The sequence below is a fragment of the Crinia signifera genome, chromosome 8 (assembly GCF_055691185.1).
Source record: "Crinia signifera chromosome 8, ASM5569118v1, whole genome shotgun sequence".
NCBI lineage: Eukaryota > Metazoa > Chordata > Amphibia > Anura > Myobatrachidae > Crinia > Crinia signifera.
The window spans coordinates 127,478,625-127,501,173 of NC_139224.1; the positions used below are offsets into that span (position 1 = coordinate 127,478,625).

Consider the following 22,549-nt stretch of genomic DNA (forward strand, 5'->3'; position numbering starts at 1 on the left):
GAAGCATAAACAGAACTATAGCATTTCTTCTTTCTATTAAACTTCATTGGGATCAGTTGTGTAGTACAGGTTAAGTATCCCGTATCCGAACATCCGTTTTCCGAAAACCATACATTCCAGAAAGTGAAAAAAAAATGTTTTGATAAAAACTCACTGGGGACATTTGTAACAGCACTACTGAGGACATGATATGTAACTGGCACTACTGGGGACATGATATGTAACTGGCACTACTGGGGACATGATATGTAACTGGCACTACTGGGGACATGATATGTAACTGCACTACTGAGGACATGATATGCAACTGGCACTACTGGGGACATGATATGTAACGGCACTACTGGGGACATGATATGTAACTGGCACTACTGAGGTCATGATATGTAACTGGCACTACTGGGGATATGATATGTAACTGGCACTACTGAGGACATGATATGTAACAGCACTACTGAGGACATGATATGTAACAGCACTACTGAGGACATGATATGTAACTGGCACTACTGAGTACATGATATGTAACTGGCACTACTGAGGACATGATATGTAACTGGCACTACTGAGGACATAATATGTAACTGGCACTACTGAGGACATGATATGTAACTGGCACTACTGAGGACATGATATGTAACTGGCACTACTGAGGACATGATATGTAACTGGCACTACTGGGGACATGATATGTAACTGGCACTACTGAGGACATGATATGTAACTGGCACTACTGGGGACATGATATGTAACTGGCACTACTGGGGACATGATATATAACTGGCACTACTGGGGACATGATATGTAACTGGCACTACTGGGGACATGATATGTAACTGGCACTACTGGGGACATGATATGTAACTGGCACTACTGGGGACATGATATGTAACGGCACTACTGGGGACATGATATGTAACTGGCACTACTGAGGTCATGATATGTAACTGGCACTACTGGGGACATGATATGTAACTGGCACTACTGAGGACATGATATGTAACAGCACTACTGAGGACATGATATGTAACTGGCACTACTGAGGACATGATATGTAACTGGCACTACTGGGGACATGATATGTAACTGGCACTACTGAGGACATGATATGTAACAGCACTACTGAGGACATGATATGTAACTGGCACTACTGAGGACATGATATGTAACTGGCACTACTGAGGACATGATATGTAACTGGCACTACTGAGGACATGATATGTAACTGGCACTACTGAGGACATGATATGTAACTGGCACTACTGGGGACATGATATGTAACTGGCACTACTGGGGACATATGTAACTGGCACTATATATGTGCAAGACAATCATTGCTTGGCATTCAAATTCAATATCTGAGATAGTACACAAATTTTGTTTCATGTTTTGAAACCTTGTTTTTTGAACAAATAAAATATATTTGTGTGCATTTCATGTATTTGATGTGTTTATACAGCGTAAATGCAAGATACTTCATTGAAATATTAAAATATTCCACAATACGGAATAATCCGTTATCCAAAGTTCTCCTGGTCCCGAGCATTTTGGATACGGGATACTCAACCTGTATTAGAATGATAGAATTAGGCTATCCAGAGACGGCTAGTTGAGGCTGGCTCCATCTGTATAGTCTCTACTTGATACAATCCTTTGACAAAATATTTATTGTATTCTCTATTTTTAATACTTGAACTTTAAAGAACCTTGACCTGTTAAAAATGACAAAAATATAAACCGTTTGGCCATGAAAACCGTGCACTAGATTTATTCCTGCAGACCTTTACAATGACCACATGCATTGACAGTGTGCTGTATGATTTGATTGTACCTGAGGGGCTGGTTCATCTGTGCACCATTTCGCTAGCCTCCATCCAAGTGACACGTTTAGACTTGCTGTAGCAGATTCTGATGTTGTCTCAGGCTTGCCGTTTCTGCTTGTTTATAGAGATTCTGCAGGGGGCTGGAGTAATTGGCATTAAATCACCACGCGTGTTTGAAGCAGGAGAGTGTTGTCAGATTTGTTTTATTTAGCTGGTTTCTTTTTCAGAAGCGCATGGCAGGAAAAATATTGATTCCTCCTTAAACCTCAGGTAGTTACTTCAAAAGTAATCTAAGTGGTATTTGACACTCCTCGTTACATTTGTAAGTGCGAACAGCCATTTCTTTCTGTCTAAAAGCTGTCACTTCATAGTTGTTCAGTCGGTCTCCAAAATTAAGAAGCACTAAAGGATTGTGCAGGAATATGCCCAGAGGATAATGTCTGACCAATGCTGTTTAGAAGTATTACTACCTGCATTAATGACTACATTCCCCAGGCAAGTAGTATTTCTAAATGACACCCGTAATGTTTCGAATACTTTGGCAAATAAAACTGAAGTAGGTACAAATTTCAGTGTATTAATACTAAGGCGAAAACATTGAATTTAGGTTTTATTCGTGAGCCAAGACTTAAATGCCTTTCTGTCTTAAAGCTACTTAACATATAACTTTGCACATGATCTCATGAGGTTTGGTTGTCATCAGCACAGACTTGGGTCATAGACCTGCGGAGGTCCCCATTCATAGGTGAACAATAAATTGTTTGTGCGGTGTGGCCACAAAGTACAGCTGCTCGCGTCCTCAACATTTCTGGTAGTGCTAATTTTCCTATTGGGTGGGAGGGGAACCTGAAATGATTGGTGTCTGCAAGTAATTTAAATATAATATATTATGTTGAGTATCCCTTATCCAAATTATTCCAAAAACCATACATTACAGAAAGTGAAAAAAAAAAAAAAATATTGCTAAAAGTACTACTGGGGACATTTTGTAACAGCACTACTGGGGACATTTTGTAACAGCACTACTGGGGACATGATATGTAACAGCACTACTGGGGACATGATATGTAACAGCACTACTGGGGACATGATATGTAACAGCACTACTGGGGACATGATATGTAACAGCACTACTGGGGACATGATATGTAACAGCACTACTGGGGACATGATATGTAACAGCACTACTGGGGACATGATATGTAACAGCACTACTGGGGACATGATATGTAACAGCACTACTGGGGACATGATATGTAACAGCACTACTGGGGACATGATATGTAACAGCACTACTGGGGACATGATATGTAACAGCACTACTGGGGACATGATATGTAACAGCACTACTGGGGACATGATATGTAACAGCACTACTGGGAACATGATATGTAACAGCACTACTGGGAACATGATATGTAACTGGCACTACTGGGGACATGATATGTAACAGCACTAAATATGTGCAAGGAAATTGCTTGGCATTCAGTACCTTAAGGTGCGTACACACGGGGCGATATATATCGCCGAGCGATGTATCGCTCAATGTCTCCTTTTCATCTGCGACCAGAAATGGAGGCTGATGAAAAGAAACCTCTGCCGGTGGAGCCGCAGAGGTAATCAGCTGGTCACAGGAGCAAGCTCCTGCGACCAACGATTAGAACGGGGCAGAAAACGAGAGCGCGCACCCGGCAATTTATCGCTGGGGCACACTCCCATCACTGGCAATATGGTTGCCAGCGACCATATTGCCAGCTATTTCAGCCATATACCTGCCGTGTGTACACGGCTTAAGGTAGGACACAAACTTTTTCTTGTTTTGAAACCTTATGTTCTGCACAAATAAAATATATTTGTGTGTTTGATGTGTTTATAAAACATAAATGCAAGATACCGTATATACTCGAGTATAAGTCGACCCGAATATAAGCCGAGGCACCTCAACAAAAAACTGGGAAAACTTATTGACTCAAGTGGGACCCTCACTCGAGTATAAGCCGAGGGGGGCTTTTTCAGCATAAAAAATGGTCTGAAAAAGTAGGCTTATACTCGAGTATATATGGTACATCCTTGAAAATATAAAAATATTCTGAAATACGGAATAATCTGTTATTCGAAATTCTTCTGGTCCCAAGCATTTTGAATAAGTGATACGCAACCTGTTTTCTGGCTTAACCTTTCAATACAAGGAGCTGCTAATTAGCCAGAGATGAGCCCTGGAGTGTGGCTATTTTTACTGTCTTGTGAAATTGCTGATAATTATATTGATTGGAGAAAAAGTGTGTATTCTGAGGTAGTGGTAATTATGTATATTACTCATCCATTCTTTCAGGAACCCGTTCGCGTAAACATGGTCTATGTGCCACATGACCCTTGCTATAGATTTCATGCAGAACTTAGGTTCTCTACTGCCTCACAGTGCTTGGGCCAAATTGACATTAATCAGGCTATAGTCTGTGTACAGTTTGTATGTCCACACACACACACACACACACACACACACACACACAGAGAGCAAACATCCTTTAAATGCATGAAAACAATCTCAAAACAGCCACATCGCTAATGCCCTTCACTTCTTTGAAAGAGCCCACTTGCCACAAAATGCATCCACATGTAGTCCTATATTCTCCCTATGGGTTAAGTCCGTCCCAATCCCCATTTTCACCACCCACTTCCAACACATGACCCTAACACCATCTCCCCCTCAATGTGTGGGCATCACAATTCCCCAATTCTCCCCCCTCTTCTCTCATAGAAATAGCCCTTATACTCTCTACCCTCAACCCATGCACTTACTTGCAACAAAAATAACCCACATGCCCTTGGGGTTCACTTGTCACAAAATAGATAAGCTATAATCATTAACTGTCCCCATCCACACATTTTTCCCTTCCCACTCTCCCCCCATTCCAACACATGGCCCGCACACACACCCTCAACATGTGGGCCTCACACAGCCCCTCCCCTCAACATATAGTCCATATACACTATCTTCCCACCCCAAAACGCCCCCCCCCACACACACACACACACACACCCACACACACACAAATGTCACACTCATGACCCTCTTTGTGTTGGCTGAAGGATCACATACTTTTTCTAAATGCTCATATGTGAGTTCTCTGCTAAATGCAACACGTATGTTTAAAGTATATCGCTCCCTACAGATGCCCTCCAACCAAATAGTACAATAGAGGCAAGGGGCCAGATGTATCAATCTTTAAAAAGTGATAAAGTGGAGAGTGATAAACAACTCTCACCTGTCATTTTTCACACCACCTGTAACATCACAGGTAGGAGCTGATTGGCTGGTTGTTTATCACTCTCCATTTTATCACTTTTTGAAGCTTGATACATCTGGCCCAGAGACTCTTACTGTTACTTGTTAATGCACTCTTTCAGATGTTCTTTGCTTAGAGAGTGCATTAACTATTAAACACAAATTAGAACTATATTGCTTCCAAATGGGTAAATAATCTGGGGTTCAGGAAAGTAGTGTCTCCCAATGGAAGCAGATCCAGATCACCCCTGAGGAAGTCCCAAGGGACAAAACGCGTAGGGTTACATCTGTGAAATCCTCATTGTGAACATCAGTTGATGTTGGATCATCTCATTATTTGTATAATTGTCTTCTGGATTGTAAAATTGTCATTTGAACAGAAAATCCATGTACCAATGTGTTGAATAAAACTACCTTTTAAAAAAAGTTTGTGTAAATTTTGAGGTGAAAAAATAACGCAGGGCACATATCTATTCCTTCTTCTTTGCATAATATTTACCGGTATACATACATATACAGTATAGAGAGATGTTCAACCTGACTTTCTGGTTTTCTTTTTTTATAGAATATATTATGTAAAGTACTATATGGTCTGTTTTTTATAGGAGATTTGCATTTATCAAAACAAATAAATAAAAGGATGTGCTTTCTATTTCAGATTACTTTTCTGTTATGTCCAATTTTGGTGCAGTAATACCTTTAAAAAATACAGAACATAATGGAAAGAAAATATATGCCAAATGGATTTCTAATTGGGCACCAAGCTGATCATAATAAATGGCAATCGGCTCTCTTGTGATTGGAAATGGCTGTACGAAATGTCAGTGTGTACTTGCCTTGCGTGAGAAAAAGTGCTTTCTAAAGTTCAAGATTCTGTTTACGTTTTCCCAGGGCCGACGCGTTCCGTTATGCATCTTCCGCTTAGCCGATTTGTTATGACACATGGTTCTAATTAAAAATGTAATGGTTTTATTATTTGGAAATAATCACTTTGTCAGTACGCATCGTGAATGCACAGAAAAATCATTGTTAATGTATACTTAATGCACTATTTTTTCATTTTATTTTGCTTATAGAAGCAAAATCTAATGGAAATATAATGTTTTTAGCAGCATTTGATGCAGATTCGAAACCAATGAGTGTTCGCGTATAGTGAAAATCTTGTCAGTCAAGACTATATAGTAGAAATCGAATGGCATATCAAATCGAATCAAATGCTAGATTGAATTGAACGGCATATCGAAGCGAACCTTTTAGATTGTAATAGTTGAATTTTTTTTCTTTTTTTTTTTCTTCACGTTCTCTTTTTGAGCCGACTTGTGCCGTCAGGTGGTATTTCATACCCCACCATCCGCAACGTTGTGGTGCGAGATTATAATAGTGTGCCGGACGCAGCAAGTCATGCGAGGTACACTATGTCAACATTTGGGATGAAAAACTTATGTTGACCTTTTGACTATGGACCTAATGCTTGTATCAACCTTAGCCATGTCGACCTAAGCCCTGTTGACTTTCATTGAGTCAGAGCCTATGACCCATACCCCTCCTATTGCTTGTTAGGTAAATACAAATAGTTTTTAGTAAGTTTAGGGTGATGGAAACCATTAAATAGATAATTTTGTTCCATACTCCCTAAAGGAGTCGAATCAAGCAAGTTTCTAGTTTTTCACATGAGAGTAAAATACACTCATTTTTTGAAGCTTTTAGTATAAAAGTTTTGATGCAGTTGCATAGGCTGGGAAAATAAGTATGAATTCCCTCTATTAGACATGGCAGTTGGGTTAGACTCCATCACCTACTTTTAATGTCCTATACGAAGTGCAGATGGAGAAGTTCCTTTGGAATTGCTCCTGGCGATTCTATGGACATTCGCCAGCCACCGCGAGAAGACTAAAAACGGTCAAAAACATTTATTTGTAATTCAAATATTTTTCTTTTAGAGTCACAATCACAGAAAAATTGTGTGAAAAGACGTGAACGTCTTATGCGTGCACTACGCATAAGACGTTCACGTCTTTTCACACAATTTTTCTGTGATTGTGACTCTAAAAGAAAAATATTTGAATTACAAATAAATGTTTTTGACCGTTTTTAGTCTTGTTTCTCCAATGCGGTTTCACTCTAAGAGTCTGCATCGGCGAAACATGATTAAAAAAAGTTGAAAACAGACAGTCAAAAAATGGGCACTTTAATTGAATAGGTTGAATGCAAATTCAACCTAAAAATGGCAAATACCCCCCTATTGCTCTTTCGGACTTACAGGCTACAAAATTTTTTAAAAAATTAAACATTTCACTGATCTAGCCAACAATCTTTCATTGGTGCCTTTTATTAAGCAGTGTTATGAAGCCTACTTTACCACACCAACTAGGAGTTCTGGAAAACATGCACAGTTTGAGTACAGTTGATAAATGCTGATCTGTACTTTATTGTATTTTGGTCAAATCTTGAGCAACTGCTATGTCCAGAGTGTTCCGAGAGTAGCTGACTACACTGAACACCACTTCTCAGATGGATTTTGTTTCAGTTCTTAGTGTGGCTTTGTATCATGGTCAGCATTGGCTTCATGTACGCAGTATAAATACAGTAAAGTCATGTACTGTAATTGGAAGCTGCCTTGTCCGTTTGCTTTTATTGTGTAAGTGGAGAACTATTCCTGTTTGAGAAAGTGCAATTAAATTAGAGAAGCCATACTTGCATTAACATTTTATTAGTTTTTATGCAGGTTACTTACCACATATCCCAGGTTTGCCTAGTGAATCTTAAGTTCACTGCACTAAAGCTGATTACACATCTATACAATCCCTGTTTTCTAGCGACCATTAGACCGACCATAGACGCATCAGACCGTCCACAAACAACAGCTGTACAATTTTACTTGCGACGTCCGATGTACTCCCGTCCAAACAGTCGCAAGAAAAAGATTGTACCACCGTACACACTCTCTCGATTTGGGCTATTGACACGTCAATAAATATATATAAACAAAACTATAATGGGCTGGGTTAAGGGCATACTTATAGCAAACCACTCTATTGGCGGGTTACGCGAAATTAGTCAGCCAGCAGGGTGACTAAAATTTAGACGCATAACCTGTCTATATAGAACTTTAGAAGTTTAGTCACCCTGCAAGCTGACTAAAATTTAGATGCAGCAGAGAGATTGATCCGCACAGTCTAGTTTCCCAAGGGAGTTGTACGTATATTATTTCTCCCTTCCCAGCTCTTGTATAGAGCACTTGTATGTCTGCAATATTTGTCTACTCTTGAGACAATGTTGCTATGTAGCAATACTTTGTTGCTAAACTCTATTCATTAGAGTCTGACAATAATATGCAGACCGCTTACAGCAGGGGAGAGGAACCTCAGGCCCGGGACCCACCCACCCACCCTGTGGCTTTGTCAAGAGTCAAGTACAGGGCAATTCTCGTGAGAGGTTGGTAGTTCTCTCAAGTTTCCTCTTAATCTGCCGCAGTCGGAGACTGTCAGTCTTATTCAGCGGCAGCCGCCGGAGCGTGGGACGGCTGCAGCAGGACAATTTGTAGGAGAAATTTTTACATATGGCCCCCGAAGGATTTTTTTTCCCCATACAAATGGCCCTTGGCACAAAAAAAGGTTCCTCACCCCTGGCTACAGCAATAGCTGTAATTATTTGTTGGAGGTAACAGTAATAAATATTCTCACAAAATAATTGTTCCTGAGCTGATTTAATGAAAGATTATGTGGCAGCAGATGTACACCCTCAGTCACATTGGGTATTGAATTACAGGGTTGTGGATTTCTCCAATGTTAGCCCCATTGTGGCTGTTAGTACAGTATATTAAATTCCCAATGTGTATTTCTATAGAAATTGGCTGATTACTTGGAATTTATCATGTGCACTAGTATTCAAACTTTAATATGATTGTTTGGTCCACCAATACTTATTATATAGCTGTGTATTATCAGCACAATTAACCCCTAAATTCAGCCTATTGTATTAAACGGTGATATAACCGGCTGTTGTTTAATCCCTCATATATATGATCTGTTCTTTTGACTTTGATTTTGCAGTCATTATGATGATAGAGACCTATATTTGCGGCTATTGCAATTGCACCTGTCGCTTCCTCCGTCTCTAACAGGCTGTTAGGGAATTGGCTGATTTATTAGAATTTTTTATGTGGACTGATATCCACATTTTTGTATATTTATCTGAGTCCACAATTGATTTTATTTGTATAGGCGTATAGTATCAGCGCGATTGACCCGTTCTGCAGTATTATGAGCGGCTGCTGTCTAATCTCTCATATGAGGGCTGTTTTTAAGATATAGTATAATAGCTGCTGCCCACATATATTTCACAATGATGTTATAAATAGAGATCTAGAGAGAATGTGTCTGCGGCTAATGATCATTTAACCGCCGCTCTCTATATCTAAGCGGCTTCTTAAAATTTAGATGCATGACCCATCTATATGTGCTGTATGCGAGATCATGCAGCTATGGAACGCCCACATGGGCATTCCAGCTTTGGCAGTATAGTCGCAAAAACGGGCAGCATATTGATCGAACGTGCGTACACACTGCACTTTTGTTCTGATATGGGCCCGTCCTGTTGGATGAATAGTAAACCGAATATTAAACCGCACTGAACCTTTAACCGACGAGTATGGACGGACAAGACCGTTTTTGCCCGTTTATCGATCGTACAGAGGGAATCAGGACAGCGTACACACCTATACAATTGAACGGCTGTTCGACCCAGAACGGCCCGACGATTGTATATATGTGTACCCAGCTTAAGAAGTGGCTGTTATACTTTGACAGAGCTGCATGTCTTTGAGCACTGTAATTCCTCTGCCATTGACCACTTATAAATTCCACATCGCCCATCTTGGAATGAGTTGCAGACAGTCTGCCTGCAGACTGTTTAATTTCAGTGCAGTTACAATGACTTCACCAGAAACTGCTATGTAATTCATGCAATGAAACAATCAATGCTTTCTAGTTCCACTAATTAGCTGCCAACTGTTGCCTCGTAGTTGATTCCTGATTTTTCTCCAGATACTAGTATAGGTTGATGCATATCATTGGCATATGATACATACATACTTCGTAATTGTTGCAATGCATCGCTTCCTTTTTAATGAACTGTGTGAGTGTGCATAAAGAGATGTGTATATATATATATATATATATATATATATATATACACACATCAGCAAGAAAATGCAAACCACCTGCCTAGAATTGTTTAGGTTCCCCTTGTGCTGCCTCTGAAGGTGTCCTGTGATGTGTACCCAAGTCAACCAAGAAGGCACTCACATCATCAAATGATAAAACAATAACAATAATAAAATCATAAGGTGGAATGCTCAAATGGAAATATAAGCAGGCGTATAGCAGCGCTCAAACACACTTGCACAGTGACAAAAACCAGCACAATGACAGTGTTCATTCAACGTTTCAGAAAACTTTATTTTCTGTCTTCAGGACCACATACTGTAAGCAAAGCAAGTTACAAAATACACCTATATAGTGTAGAGGGAGTGCTAACGACCAACATGGCCGGCATCTGTGCCCATGTGACTTGTGATACATTTCTGTGTCCAGTCAAAGGGCTCTGATATAAATCTATAAAATATACTCAAACCTGTAAAATCCTTGTGACTTCATCAATATCAGCATGTGTGTCTTTTGATTAACTGAAAAAAAAAAATATTTATTCTGGTGATGACCATTATAACTTCAGGTATAAAATGCGTGGAAATTAGCTATTTTTGCATCCCTTTTATCTTCCAAATATGTTCAATGTTTAAGCATGGAGAGAAACTGTACGCAATAAATATATCATTTTTCAATTAACTATGATCTTTTAGTAGCATGCATATACTAAAATGTCAGTGATTAAGTAAAATTTAAATTGTGTGTATCGTATCCTATATTTCATAACCTGACCTAAATATATTATATAGTTGATTTTGTATAAGAATACAAGTGTGTGTGTGTGTGTGTGTGTGTGTGTGTGTGTGTGCTTGTTTGTTCGTTATTACTTGCTTTGTGGCACAGGCTTTTGTATCTTGTACAGGGTAGTTATGTTGGCAGTTGTTTAGTTTTACTAATATGTCACCTGTTACATCTTTATTACAGAGCGGGCGATTGCGCGCCATGAGGTACGGGAAATAGAACAACGCCACTCCATGGACGGCTCCCGGCAAGACATAGCACTTGACGAAGACGATGACATTTTGATTATTTATAACCGAGTGCCCAAGACTGCCAGTACTTCCTTCACAAACATTGCCTATGACCTTTGTGGAAAAAACAAATATCATGTGCTTCACATTAATACAACCAAAAATAACCCAGTGATGTCGCTCCAAGATCAGGTAAGATTTCCTTAATATTGGTTTGCTATTCATCTGTTTATTTTATCCATAATGGTGGGAACACACTGGGGGGATATATTGTTAACGATATGGACAATATCATTATCGACATCTAGCGCAAATCATGTTTCCACTGAATGTCATTAACGATGCACGCTCCCATGCAACATTAACGCCATCCCCCAATTCCCCCATATAGTCTGTACATGCAGCTCAGTCTTGAATCAGGTCAACAACTGCATTTATGGAGCAGGGGGGGCGGGTGATGTCACTGACCAATAGCATTACTGATTTTTGGTCAGTATGTATGCATTATATTGTTACCCCTGCGACATCACCAATATAATTAACAATATCGGCAATGTTGGGAATCGCCCAATGTGTACCCCAGCATAATTGTTTTTCTAGGATTTTGGAGGATTACATCGTATATTGTTAATTATTATTAATAACGCTACTTTAGATACTGTAGTATTGGGGAGCCTCCTATAGCATAGTTTTATTTCTTGCAGCATGGACTCATGCTATACAAATAAATAGAGCAGAAGTTGCTCAGAAAGCTCTGTACTTCATGGTTAGCAATTCGGTCTTACAGCACTGAGGTCTTGGGTTCGGTTCTTACAATGGCCATGTGTAGTTTGTTTGTTCTCCCTACATGTGCTTGAGTTTCCTTTGGGTATTCCAGTATTCCTCCCACAATTCAAAAATATACTGGCAGGTTAATTGGCTTTTGACAAAAACTTGCAATAGCACATCAAAATGATTTCAATTATTTTTTTTTTTAACTCAAATTTATTATGGATCGTTTAAACACAATAAGTACTGATGAAATTAAATACTCATCAAGTTTCTTTCAGACTAATTACAAATGTTCAGCTTTTCATCAAGTTCCTCAGTTTCTGTGGTGGCTGCTGTTCTGGTGCTTACACAGGTCAACAGTCACTGTGGTGGTGGAAACACACGGTCCTTAATGAAACTACACAAGAAGTCTCGGAGTGTGATAAAGTGGACAGAAATAAACTAACTGCCAATCTGCTCCCAACAGCCTGTTACATGACAGGAGGCGATTGGCTGTTACTTTATCTCCCTTCATTTTATCACTGTCCAAGGCTTAGTACATCTCCACCATGGTGAAATCTGGGGAAAGTGGTGGCCAACGCAGTTCTTGATCTGGTGCAACTTCAAGGCCAACCCATGTTTTTGGCAACCGAATATTGTTCTGATAATAAGGTAAACCATCCTATTGAAAGATTATGTCAGAACAGTCTTCTTCCAGCTGTGGAAGGAGCCATACTTTTATCTCATCATGGTAGGTAGCTCCTGTCACAGTGGTCCATAAATCTTAGAAATGATACAGAAGACATTAACTTTAGGGGAGTCTTGGTCATGAATGCGTGGGGCTTGTCAGTAGCCATTATGTTTTTTCAACTTCCCTGAAATGTCCTTTTTCATTAGCCCAAACACATTGTCACAGAAGGACACTCAGAAGGTTTAAGGGTACTTGTGTACAATCACGGCTCCCACGATGTCCATCGTATAGTAAAAAATCGCATCGCATGCGATTCGATCGTATGCGATTTTTAACAGAAATGCATCCAAATGCATTGAAATGTTCCATGGCCCCCAAATGTCATTTTTGAGGCTGTACCACCCCCACTATCAACGCAAACCCGAAGCGTGGCAAGCACAGCGAGCCCGCGAGGGGCGGCGGTACGCGTCCTACGACGTTTTCATACCCCCAATATCCACGTCGGCGTGGAGTTGAGAATAGAAAGTGTGGCGAGCGCAGCGAGCCACCGAGCCCAAAGCGTGTCGAGCGGACACGGATACCTTCACAGGTATCCGCGTCCCCTCGCGGGCTTCACAGGTGTCCGCGTCCCCTCGCGGGGCTCGCCACGCTTCGGGCTCGGTGACTCGCTGCGCTCGCCACACTTTCTATTCTCAACTCCACGCCGACGTGGATAGTAGGGGTATGAAAAGGTCATAGGACGCGTACCGCCGCCCCTCACAGGCTCGCTGGGTTCGCGTTGATAGTGGGGGTGGTACAGCCTCAAAAATGACATTTGGGGGCCATTGAACATGTTTGATACTAATTTCAATGCATTTGGATGCATTTCTGTTAATCGCATGCGATTTTTTTTTTTTAAATGCTCAAAAACTGCAAAAATCGCATCCCATCGCATGCCACTACATTTGGCATGCGATGGGAGCCGTGAAAGTACACAAGTACTGGTTTAAGTCCTTAAGCTTGCAGCATCTGTAGATGGTGTTCGTGTCCTTTCTACAAGACCCGCCATACAGTTTCTGCAGAACCCACCATATAGTATTTTCCTTGGCAAGTGGATTTCTGAGGGCTCCTTGCAAATCTTGCTCGAACACCCTCCACTAGTTCTTCCCCTATTTTACACTTGCAAATGCAGCCTGTGGCTTGAAATTGTAAATTTAGAATTTGACTTCTGGCTGAGTCTTTCCCAAATTTTGTCCGAAAATGTTGTTTAATTTTCATGACCGACTTGTTTGTTGCTCTCCGCTAATCATCATTTTCCTAAGTAGGCTTCTGCCGGGCGCTAGGCATTGCCAGCTCGGAAAGAAAATATATTGCCTTCCAAAGCACACATCTTACAACAAGAAACACTCATGGCATTCTGCATAGCGGAACTTCGTCGCATAGCAAATTAATCAACCGTCTCCTGGTGCGTCCGTCACATCACATTGCTACTAAGGCATAGTTTCTGCAGAAAGAGGCACCTGACAATCTCAAAGTTGCATGGGACCTGCTGGCTTACTTGTGCCGAGCATCTCACACTGTGTGGCATATTGAAGCTAGCTGAATGAGAACACATCTATAGTATGTTTGTGTACACGTGGAAGGGAATATAGCTTGTAAGCTTCACTATTGCATGGATAGATGCGAGTGGCCTAATATTCCCTGTAAAGAGCTGCTATATAATAACTGGTAATCATGCCTTATCTTTTTATTTTTTTCTTATGTATAGCTTTACAGCAAAGAGTTAATCACATATTCCCTGTTAAACAAGCACAGCTAGGGTTAATCTTATTGACTTATCAGAGTGTAATAATTAAGTACCCAGGGAGAAACTCATGCAAATGAAGGGATAATGTACAACCTCCACACAAGGCATTTTTCAGAATTAAACCCAAGACCCCAGTACTGATGGACAACCATGCTAACCACCCTGCTACACCAGAATTCCAGCAGAGCTCTGTCCTATGAAATCTAAAGGAAATACTCAGATTTGGTCTGTAATCCTCTTCAGAACATTGATTGCGATTCCCTCAGTCATATTTGTACCTAAACGGAGTCTCCAGAGCTCTTACTGTGAGACAATAGGTGCTGTCAGTGTGACAAACAGGGTTGGCTGGGAGACTCACGGTGGTTTATAGTGGATATGGCATCTAATCAGGGATGCAGTCACTCTACACCTAATATTCTAGCAGGCTGATTCTGTCGGGCGAGAGCTGTGTTCTAGAGAGAAGTGGTTTTCGTTTTTTTTTCTTCATGTGCGCGCACTGAAATACAGCTGGTAGACAGTTCGAGTTGGAGAGGGGGACAGGCCTGCTGGCGTAATACATAAGGGCATGAGGGGGGGGGGGGTTGTATGGGATACTATATGATGTCTTCACCTGACATTCATTCCTAAGCTTGTTCTGTAAAGCAATATACTGGTATTTTTCCATCCATAACCTAGTTCACTTTAGTGTCTATAAAAATACATCCTCAGTGCCCAGAACATGCTGGCTCCTGAGAGTTCTGATCACTTGACTGTGAATATATCATCCAATCAGATTGTTATCAAAACTCTCCTTGAGCGGAGTGTAATCAGCAGCAGGTACAACATGAAAGAGCCTGTGTCATTGTGCTGCATTATGTGTGAATCCATATCTTCGGTATCAGACTTTCAAATCCTGCAGTAAAATAGATACATTCAATAGCACAGTTCTTATTCTGTTGTGCATATAAATAACAGGCATGGACTGTATGTCTTTCTTCAGGATGGGGGTTGAGGGGAAACAGCTGGTGGAATTGGGTAATTAACACTTTGCTGTAAGATTGTAAAACCAGCATGAAATTAATAGTTAATTGCTGTTTTTGATATTTAAAAGGTGTCTGTTTCTCAGGGTATTCTCATGGGCTCCAGTTACCGTTGAGTGCCAGCCTGACTTGTATGCCACAATATGCAATGGTATTATTTTAAAATGAATCCTACTGTCATTTTTTTAATATGCAGCAAATAAAATTGCAATACATCATTGTGTCAGGTGCTTCAGGGTTATCGGCGAGTCAGTCCCCATGCTGAGCTGATAGAGATTTCCTTTTCTTTCTTTTTTTTTTTCTTTTTTTTTTCTTTTTTTTTTTTGTGTGTGTTTTACCTGGAATTTTAAAGGAGATGAGGTAATAAGAAACCAGTCTCTAGTTTTAGTACCAGAACCTTGGACCTGTGGTTCTAAGACATCTAAAGCAAGCTCCCAATATTACTTGTTCACATTTGTTCACATCTACGGTCAAGACAGTAGCGGGGAGAGTACAGGATTAATTTGCTGAACATTTAAGGATGTACAGAGTAGAGAAGGGAAACGGGGGACATGATAGAAACTTTCAAATATATCAAAGGTTTTAACAAGGTACAGGTGGGAGACATTCTACACAGGAAGAGGAGCAGCAGAACACGAGGACATGCACTGAAACTAGAGGGAAGAAGATTCAGGGGAAATGTGAGGAAAAATTACTTCACGGAAAGGGTAGTGGATAAATGGAATAGCCTCCCAACAGAGGTGGAAGAATCATATACAGTAGAGAAATTTTAACATGCTTGGGATAGGCATATTGATATCCTTTCAAAGCAATAAGGATCAAATATGGTTTGAGGTAACATGTTTAAAAAAGGGGCAGACTAGATGGGCCAAGTAGTTCTTATCTGCCGTCACATTCTATGTTTCTATGTAACTTGATTTTATTAAGACGTCATACCATGTAGATAGTGTGTGTGTGTGTGTGTGTGTGTGTGTGTGTGTGTGTGTGTGTGTATGTGTGTGCTCCTTTTCTTGTGTCTGAGAACTCCTTTTAGACTTCCCTTTATATTTAAATGCCTTAAGGTTAAAATTCGAAAAATACTACTGTAATCCAAAACAAAGAAAGCTTGTACGTATGGTAACACTAGAAGCAATGTTTTCTAGCGTCATACCCACTTACACGTGTTTTACATGCATTCAAAATTTAAATGACAACCAAGGTGGTTCTGCCCTAATATAAAGCCATTATAGCATTCAATTCAGGGATTACTATGCAGTGTTATACTGTTCTTATTTCCTCCTACCAAGATCAGTCCCCGATAAAGACAAACTTGGGCAACTTCTGGTTGGGCATGTCTTATAAATACAGCTGACTGTGCTGTAGCCGCTTTTCCAGACCTATACCCGTTGCTCGAATGCCCCATTATGCTTTCCAGAATTTGCACCCCCTGGGTCTCTCATAGTAAGGCTTCTACTTAATGTAAAGCTGTCATTTGTCATCCAGGTTACCAGTAGACTCCTCTTACCCCCTCTTCTTTATGAACATTTTCTCGCCATGCGCTCACCATGCTTCGGGCCCTATTCTACCCCCCCCCCCCTCCCCACGTCCCCCCAATACCGCATGTCGGCACACAAAAAAAGTGAAAAACCTCATGTCAACCTTTTTGACTGTTAAACTTCCCATTGTCGAGTTAATGCTTATCGACTCTGTCGACCTTTATAATGTGTCAACCCATTGTACATCTTCAGTGGTCGACCCAATGCATGTCTATCTTAATTTAGTCAACCCAATGACCCATACCCTTCCTCTTCCATTTATTTGTATTTTTTCTGTACCGATTACTTTTCATTCTCGTCTCTTTGCTTTATCCTTAAGCTGCTGTTTATCTCATTCAAAATACAATAAATAAAACATTATTTTGAAACCACGTAATTAAGTGAACACCAGCGGACGCGGTTATTTTGTGCAGTCTATCTCATGCCCAAGCCGTTCTGTTTGCATATCATTGGACTTTTCTGTATTTTATGGTCTTAGTCCCCATTTTCCAATGTTCCATTGCTGGTATTTTTGTTGCAGAGTTTTCTTTTCAAGTTATGCGGAGTGAGTAATTTGCTGTAATTTACTCTTATTCTGTGTATTTTATGTTATTGTTGAGCATAGTGTTGCCTCTGGATTCCATATTGTGCACATGCTGTGCTTTGTTCATAATTATTTCATGTGACAAATAGGGAATTGAACAGATATAGCTTGGAAACATACTTACATGGTCACAATGAACAAAACAACAAATCTGTTTTGCGCTCCATGGGGGCTGCCTGTGTTGTTGCAGATTTCAGAACTTGCACAAATCCAGCAGTTTGGGAGGTAGTGTAAAAGTAGTTTATGACAGCTATGGTTTTATATTTGAATGCTGCTTCTATGATATATGCCTGTGAGCATTAGTAAATTTACTGCTGTATGACTTAGTTAAGTGGTCGCTTGGGGCCCAGCCAGGAGCCACTGTTGCTGGCGGCAGCACCGCGCCACACCGCAGTACTGCGAAAACTGTAGTTTAGTTTCAGTTTGTTCGCTGTAGAGCCATGCACACTGGGACTTCACTCCACCACCAGTTCTCCCCTGCCTCCTTTATGTTGGCACTTTATGTAAGAGCAAGCAAACTGCATGTAAGCAGCGAGATTGACTTATCTCCCTCTCTCTGTAAAGCACACTCTCCTTCCTCATCTTTCTCTGTATAACTTTCACCTTCCTCTTCACTTCCTCAGTATTACTCTAATTCATGTATCAACTGTATAACTCTCCCCTGTATAACACACTCTCTCCCTCTGTATAATATTCTCTCATTCCTCATCTTTCCCCCTGTATATCACTCTTTTCTACCTCCTCTTTCCTCTGTATAACACTCTCCTTCCTCCTCTCTCCCTCTGTATAACATTCTATCATTCCTCATCTCTCTCCCAGTATAACACGGTTCTATCTCCTCTCTCCCTCAGTATAACTGTCTTTCCGCTTCTCCCCCTTTCTATATAACTCACTCTTTCATCACTATCCCACTATGGGGGTTATTTTGGTTCACTCTTTCTGACAAATTCCTTTGGACAAAACCATGTGCACTGCAGGGGGCAGATGTAAAATGTCCAGAGAAAATTAAATTTTGGGGGGAGATTCTCTAAGCTAGAAATGTGGTAAAAACCCAGTTTTTACTGCATTTTGGGATGCTGTAAACATCCCCCGCCGGGTTACCGCGGCGGGGGGCATCGCCAGAAAAGAAGCCAATGGGCTTCTACCGCATCCCACCGCCGCCCCGCACGGACCCCCGCCACCCCGCATCGCCCCCTCACCTGTGTCCGGGCAGCACAGAGCTGTGCTGCCCGGACCTGTGACCTCCTCCCTGCACTGATCCTCTTCCGGGTGCAGGGAGGAGGAGAGCCCGGAGCAGCAGCAGCGCCAGGTGTGGGAGGGAGGGGGGAGCTGCCGGGACCTGCTGGGACTCGGCGACTCTCACCGCAAAGGACAGCTCTTAACGCAAGAGCTGTCCTTTGCTATAATTATCGCATATGTTACAACATATGCGATAATTATAATTGCGAAGGGGGGCGGAGATTCTTAGAGAATCTCCCCCTTGGTGAGTTATTTTGTTTCTGTGCAGGGAAAATACTGACTGCTTTATTTTTACGCTGCAATATAGATCTCACTTTGAAGAAAAACCCCACCCAAATCTAATTATCTCTGCACAAGTAACATCTCCCCCCCCCCCCTGCAGTGCACATGGTTTTGTCCATCTAAGAAGGAACTTGTCAGAAAGAGTGAACTAAAATAACCCCCTATATAAAAACCTGTTCTTCTTCCTCTGTATAAGATATTTTCTTCTTCCTCATATCCACTTCTGTAGAGCACTCCCTCCTTCCTCATCTCTCCTTATTAGGACTTGCCATTACAATGCAGAGGCGGATTAGGATTTGACTTCACTGGGAAGATTCCTGCTGGACCAACTGGTTGTGCGTCTGCGTGCACGCTGATTTAATTTTTTTTGTATTCATGTGGCTCCACAACCACCTCTTACATGACAGGCAGCCTTTTGGCACCTATAATATCAAGCAGGGTGGCCCGCCGAGAATTATAATGGGGAATCAGGCTATCACACTGATAGAATTAGGCTAGCCCCGGCATCTTGAGAACCATTGTGTGCTGTCGCATAGAGTTGGGAGAATAGCCAATTGGACAGAATCTTTTTTAACACCCATAAACCTTACCCAAGTGTCGCCATGTCTGGATAGAGATGAGATTAAATATGTTCTATGTCCAGTCTGCTTTTAGGTTTAGTGTTCTTTTACTAGACATACAGTAGTCCTACACGGGAAGCGGTCATCTATTAGAATGAACTTAGGTCTACAGTCATTAGGTCGACCCCACTAGGTCGACTGGCAGGAAGGTCGACCTGAATTAAGGTCGACATGGGCCAAGGTCGACATGACTTAAGGTCGAATTTGCATAAAGGTCGACATGAGGAAGGTTGACTGGTCATAATGTCGACATGGGTTTTTCCACTGTTTTTTGAGCCGACATGTGCCGACAGGCGGTATTTCATGCCCTACCATCCACTAGGGCGTGGTGGGAGAATAAAATAGTGTGCCGAGCGCAGCGAGGCACCGTGCCCGAAGCATCGCGAGCGATGCGAGGGTCCGATTCTCATTGCCAACTGTGTCCATGTCGACTGTGTCGACATTCGGATAAAAAAACAGTGAAAAACCCATGTCGACCTTATGACCAGTCGACCTTCCTCATTTCGACCTTTATGCAAATTCGACCTTAAGTCAGGTCGACCTTCCTGCCAGTCGACCTAGTAGGGTAGACCTAAGTTCATTCTGACAGATGTACCGCTTCCTCCTACACTTGGGGTATTATTTGGCTGCTCAGAGATAGCTATGGTTTTCTACAGTAATCTACCATATTCATAGAACGTTATTTCCCACGCTTCAGTTCCAACAAGGGTAGGAAATCCATTGGAAGTATACAGCATCCACTTGTTGTTATACTGCCACGCTTTACTTTTCTTCTCTCCCCCATAAAGTTACTCGCAGAACACCAATTGTTTGTACAAATCTTCTTTATTAAAATCTCTGTCTGGTACTGGCATCTAACTAGAACATTCACCACGCGGTTGACTGCACAAATGTAAGATTAAAAGCAGTCACATTATAAGAACATCAAAAGCATTGTTTCACAATACCGAGGATTTATGTTCAAATCTGTTTGTATAGAAAAAATGTAAGATGGTCATATTTTGTGAATTACATTGAACAAACACATTTGTGTAATGCAGGGATGGGGAACCTTCAGCCCTCCAGCTGTTGTTGAACTACACATCCCATACTGCCCTGCTACACTTTTGCTATTTGGCCATGTTAAAACTGTTGCAAGGCACGCTGGGTAGCATAGTTCAACAACAGCTGGAGGGCCGAAGGTTCCCCATCCTTGGTGTAATGTGTCAGTCTTTGTATTTTTGTAACCTTGACACTAAAGATTTTATTCAGTGGTCAAAAACCATAATGTCGACATATTCTGTTACTTTTGTTTTCACTGATATTGTGGACAGATCTTCTGCCTTTATATATCAAACTACAACTGCTGCTGTTCTATTATCCAGTAAGGCAGTATAATGATGGTGTGCATCTGGATGTTACTAGTAGCCACTGTATTTAGAGGATGTAATCTAACCCTAAGATACATGAGTAATGTATATTAAATACGTCGAAGTGTTAAGTACTACAGCAATAATGCACTGTTATGATGTTTGATTTGGACCCTGACTTAGAAATGTGGTTGTTTAGCTTTAAGTAGTGAAGTATAAATGCGATGCAGTTAGCATCCCGGCGTGCGGGTTAGGCTTCTTGAAGGTTAGGGGGGAGGGTAAGTGTACTTACCTGACCCCTGCCTGGATTCCCTCCTTCAGGATGCTGGTGATTGACCCCTGGTCATCCTTATCTATCCCATATAAATAGTGTAATATCCAAAGCTATGTCTATGCCGTGTTGAAATAACTGGATGTAGTGCATTAAAAATAAAAAAAGAACATAACTTTCAAGTGTCCTCCTCCCAGCTGTGCATAATATCCATGCGAGTATTCACTGATCAGACGTTGCTTGGAGCTGTGAACCTGGGGTTTTGCAACTAGGGCCTGATTCTGCAACTGATTCTGGTTTTGCGAGTAGGGCTTGCTGGCTGGATCCTCATGAGCATAGAAATGAAATGACTAAAAACATTTGGGGACTTATCTGCAAAATTTGCACTACTGAAAAACTTTGCCGAATTTGCCTCAAACAAATCCCAGGAGGAATTTCACAATTTGCCAGACTAACACTACTCTAGGAAATAAGAAATAAAAAATTCTCATATTATAGTTTAATAACAGGTCCTAATCAGGTCTATAGACACCGGAAGAATCCGGGTCTATCCGGACACCTATATTGAATACCACTAACCTGACCCTGATGGGCACTATTTTCAAAATTTAAGATCACAAACCCCTGATGAAGCCTCTCATGTAGGCGAAACGCGTTGGGTATTGAACACGGTTTTTGAAAAATAAAAGAAAAACTTTCTTCAAAATAATTACCTGGAGTATATATTTATTATATATTTTATTGTATTATGGACATTACAGCTAAAGGGCGCTAAAGACACTATTGTGGATATATATATATATATATATATATAGGGAAAAGTCCTGTCAGAATGCTCAGAGCACGCAGAACAACCGGCACCAGTCGAAGAATAAACTTTTCAAAATGATTTCATTTAATGAATAATAAATCCAGGCTCAGAACAGTGAGTTAATTATGAACACCCATCAGGCAGATACAAAAAGGCAATACTTTACACGTCTCCTCGACGGCCGTTTCGGCGCACACAGCGCCTTCATCAAGAGGGGTCATCAAGACACTGAGCCAGAGACCTAGAATTTAAAAGATGTACAGAGCCATACTCACCTGCGCAGCGTCAGCTCAATCACAGGGGTCCGGCGCTCACATGCTCACACC

General features: G+C 41.1%; 1 protein-coding gene across 1 annotated transcript in view; it reads left to right on the forward strand.

Annotated features, from left to right (window-relative positions):
* Positions 1 to 22,549, forward strand: part of HS2ST1 (heparan sulfate 2-O-sulfotransferase 1) — a 130,504-nt gene that overhangs the window by 78,035 nt on the left and 29,920 nt on the right. Inside the window, exon 2 of the mRNA XM_083157149.1 lies at positions 11,241 to 11,479. Within this exon, the coding sequence (XP_083013275.1) occupies positions 11,241 to 11,479 (239 nt within the window). The remainder of the gene's footprint in view (positions 1 to 11,240; positions 11,480 to 22,549) is intronic.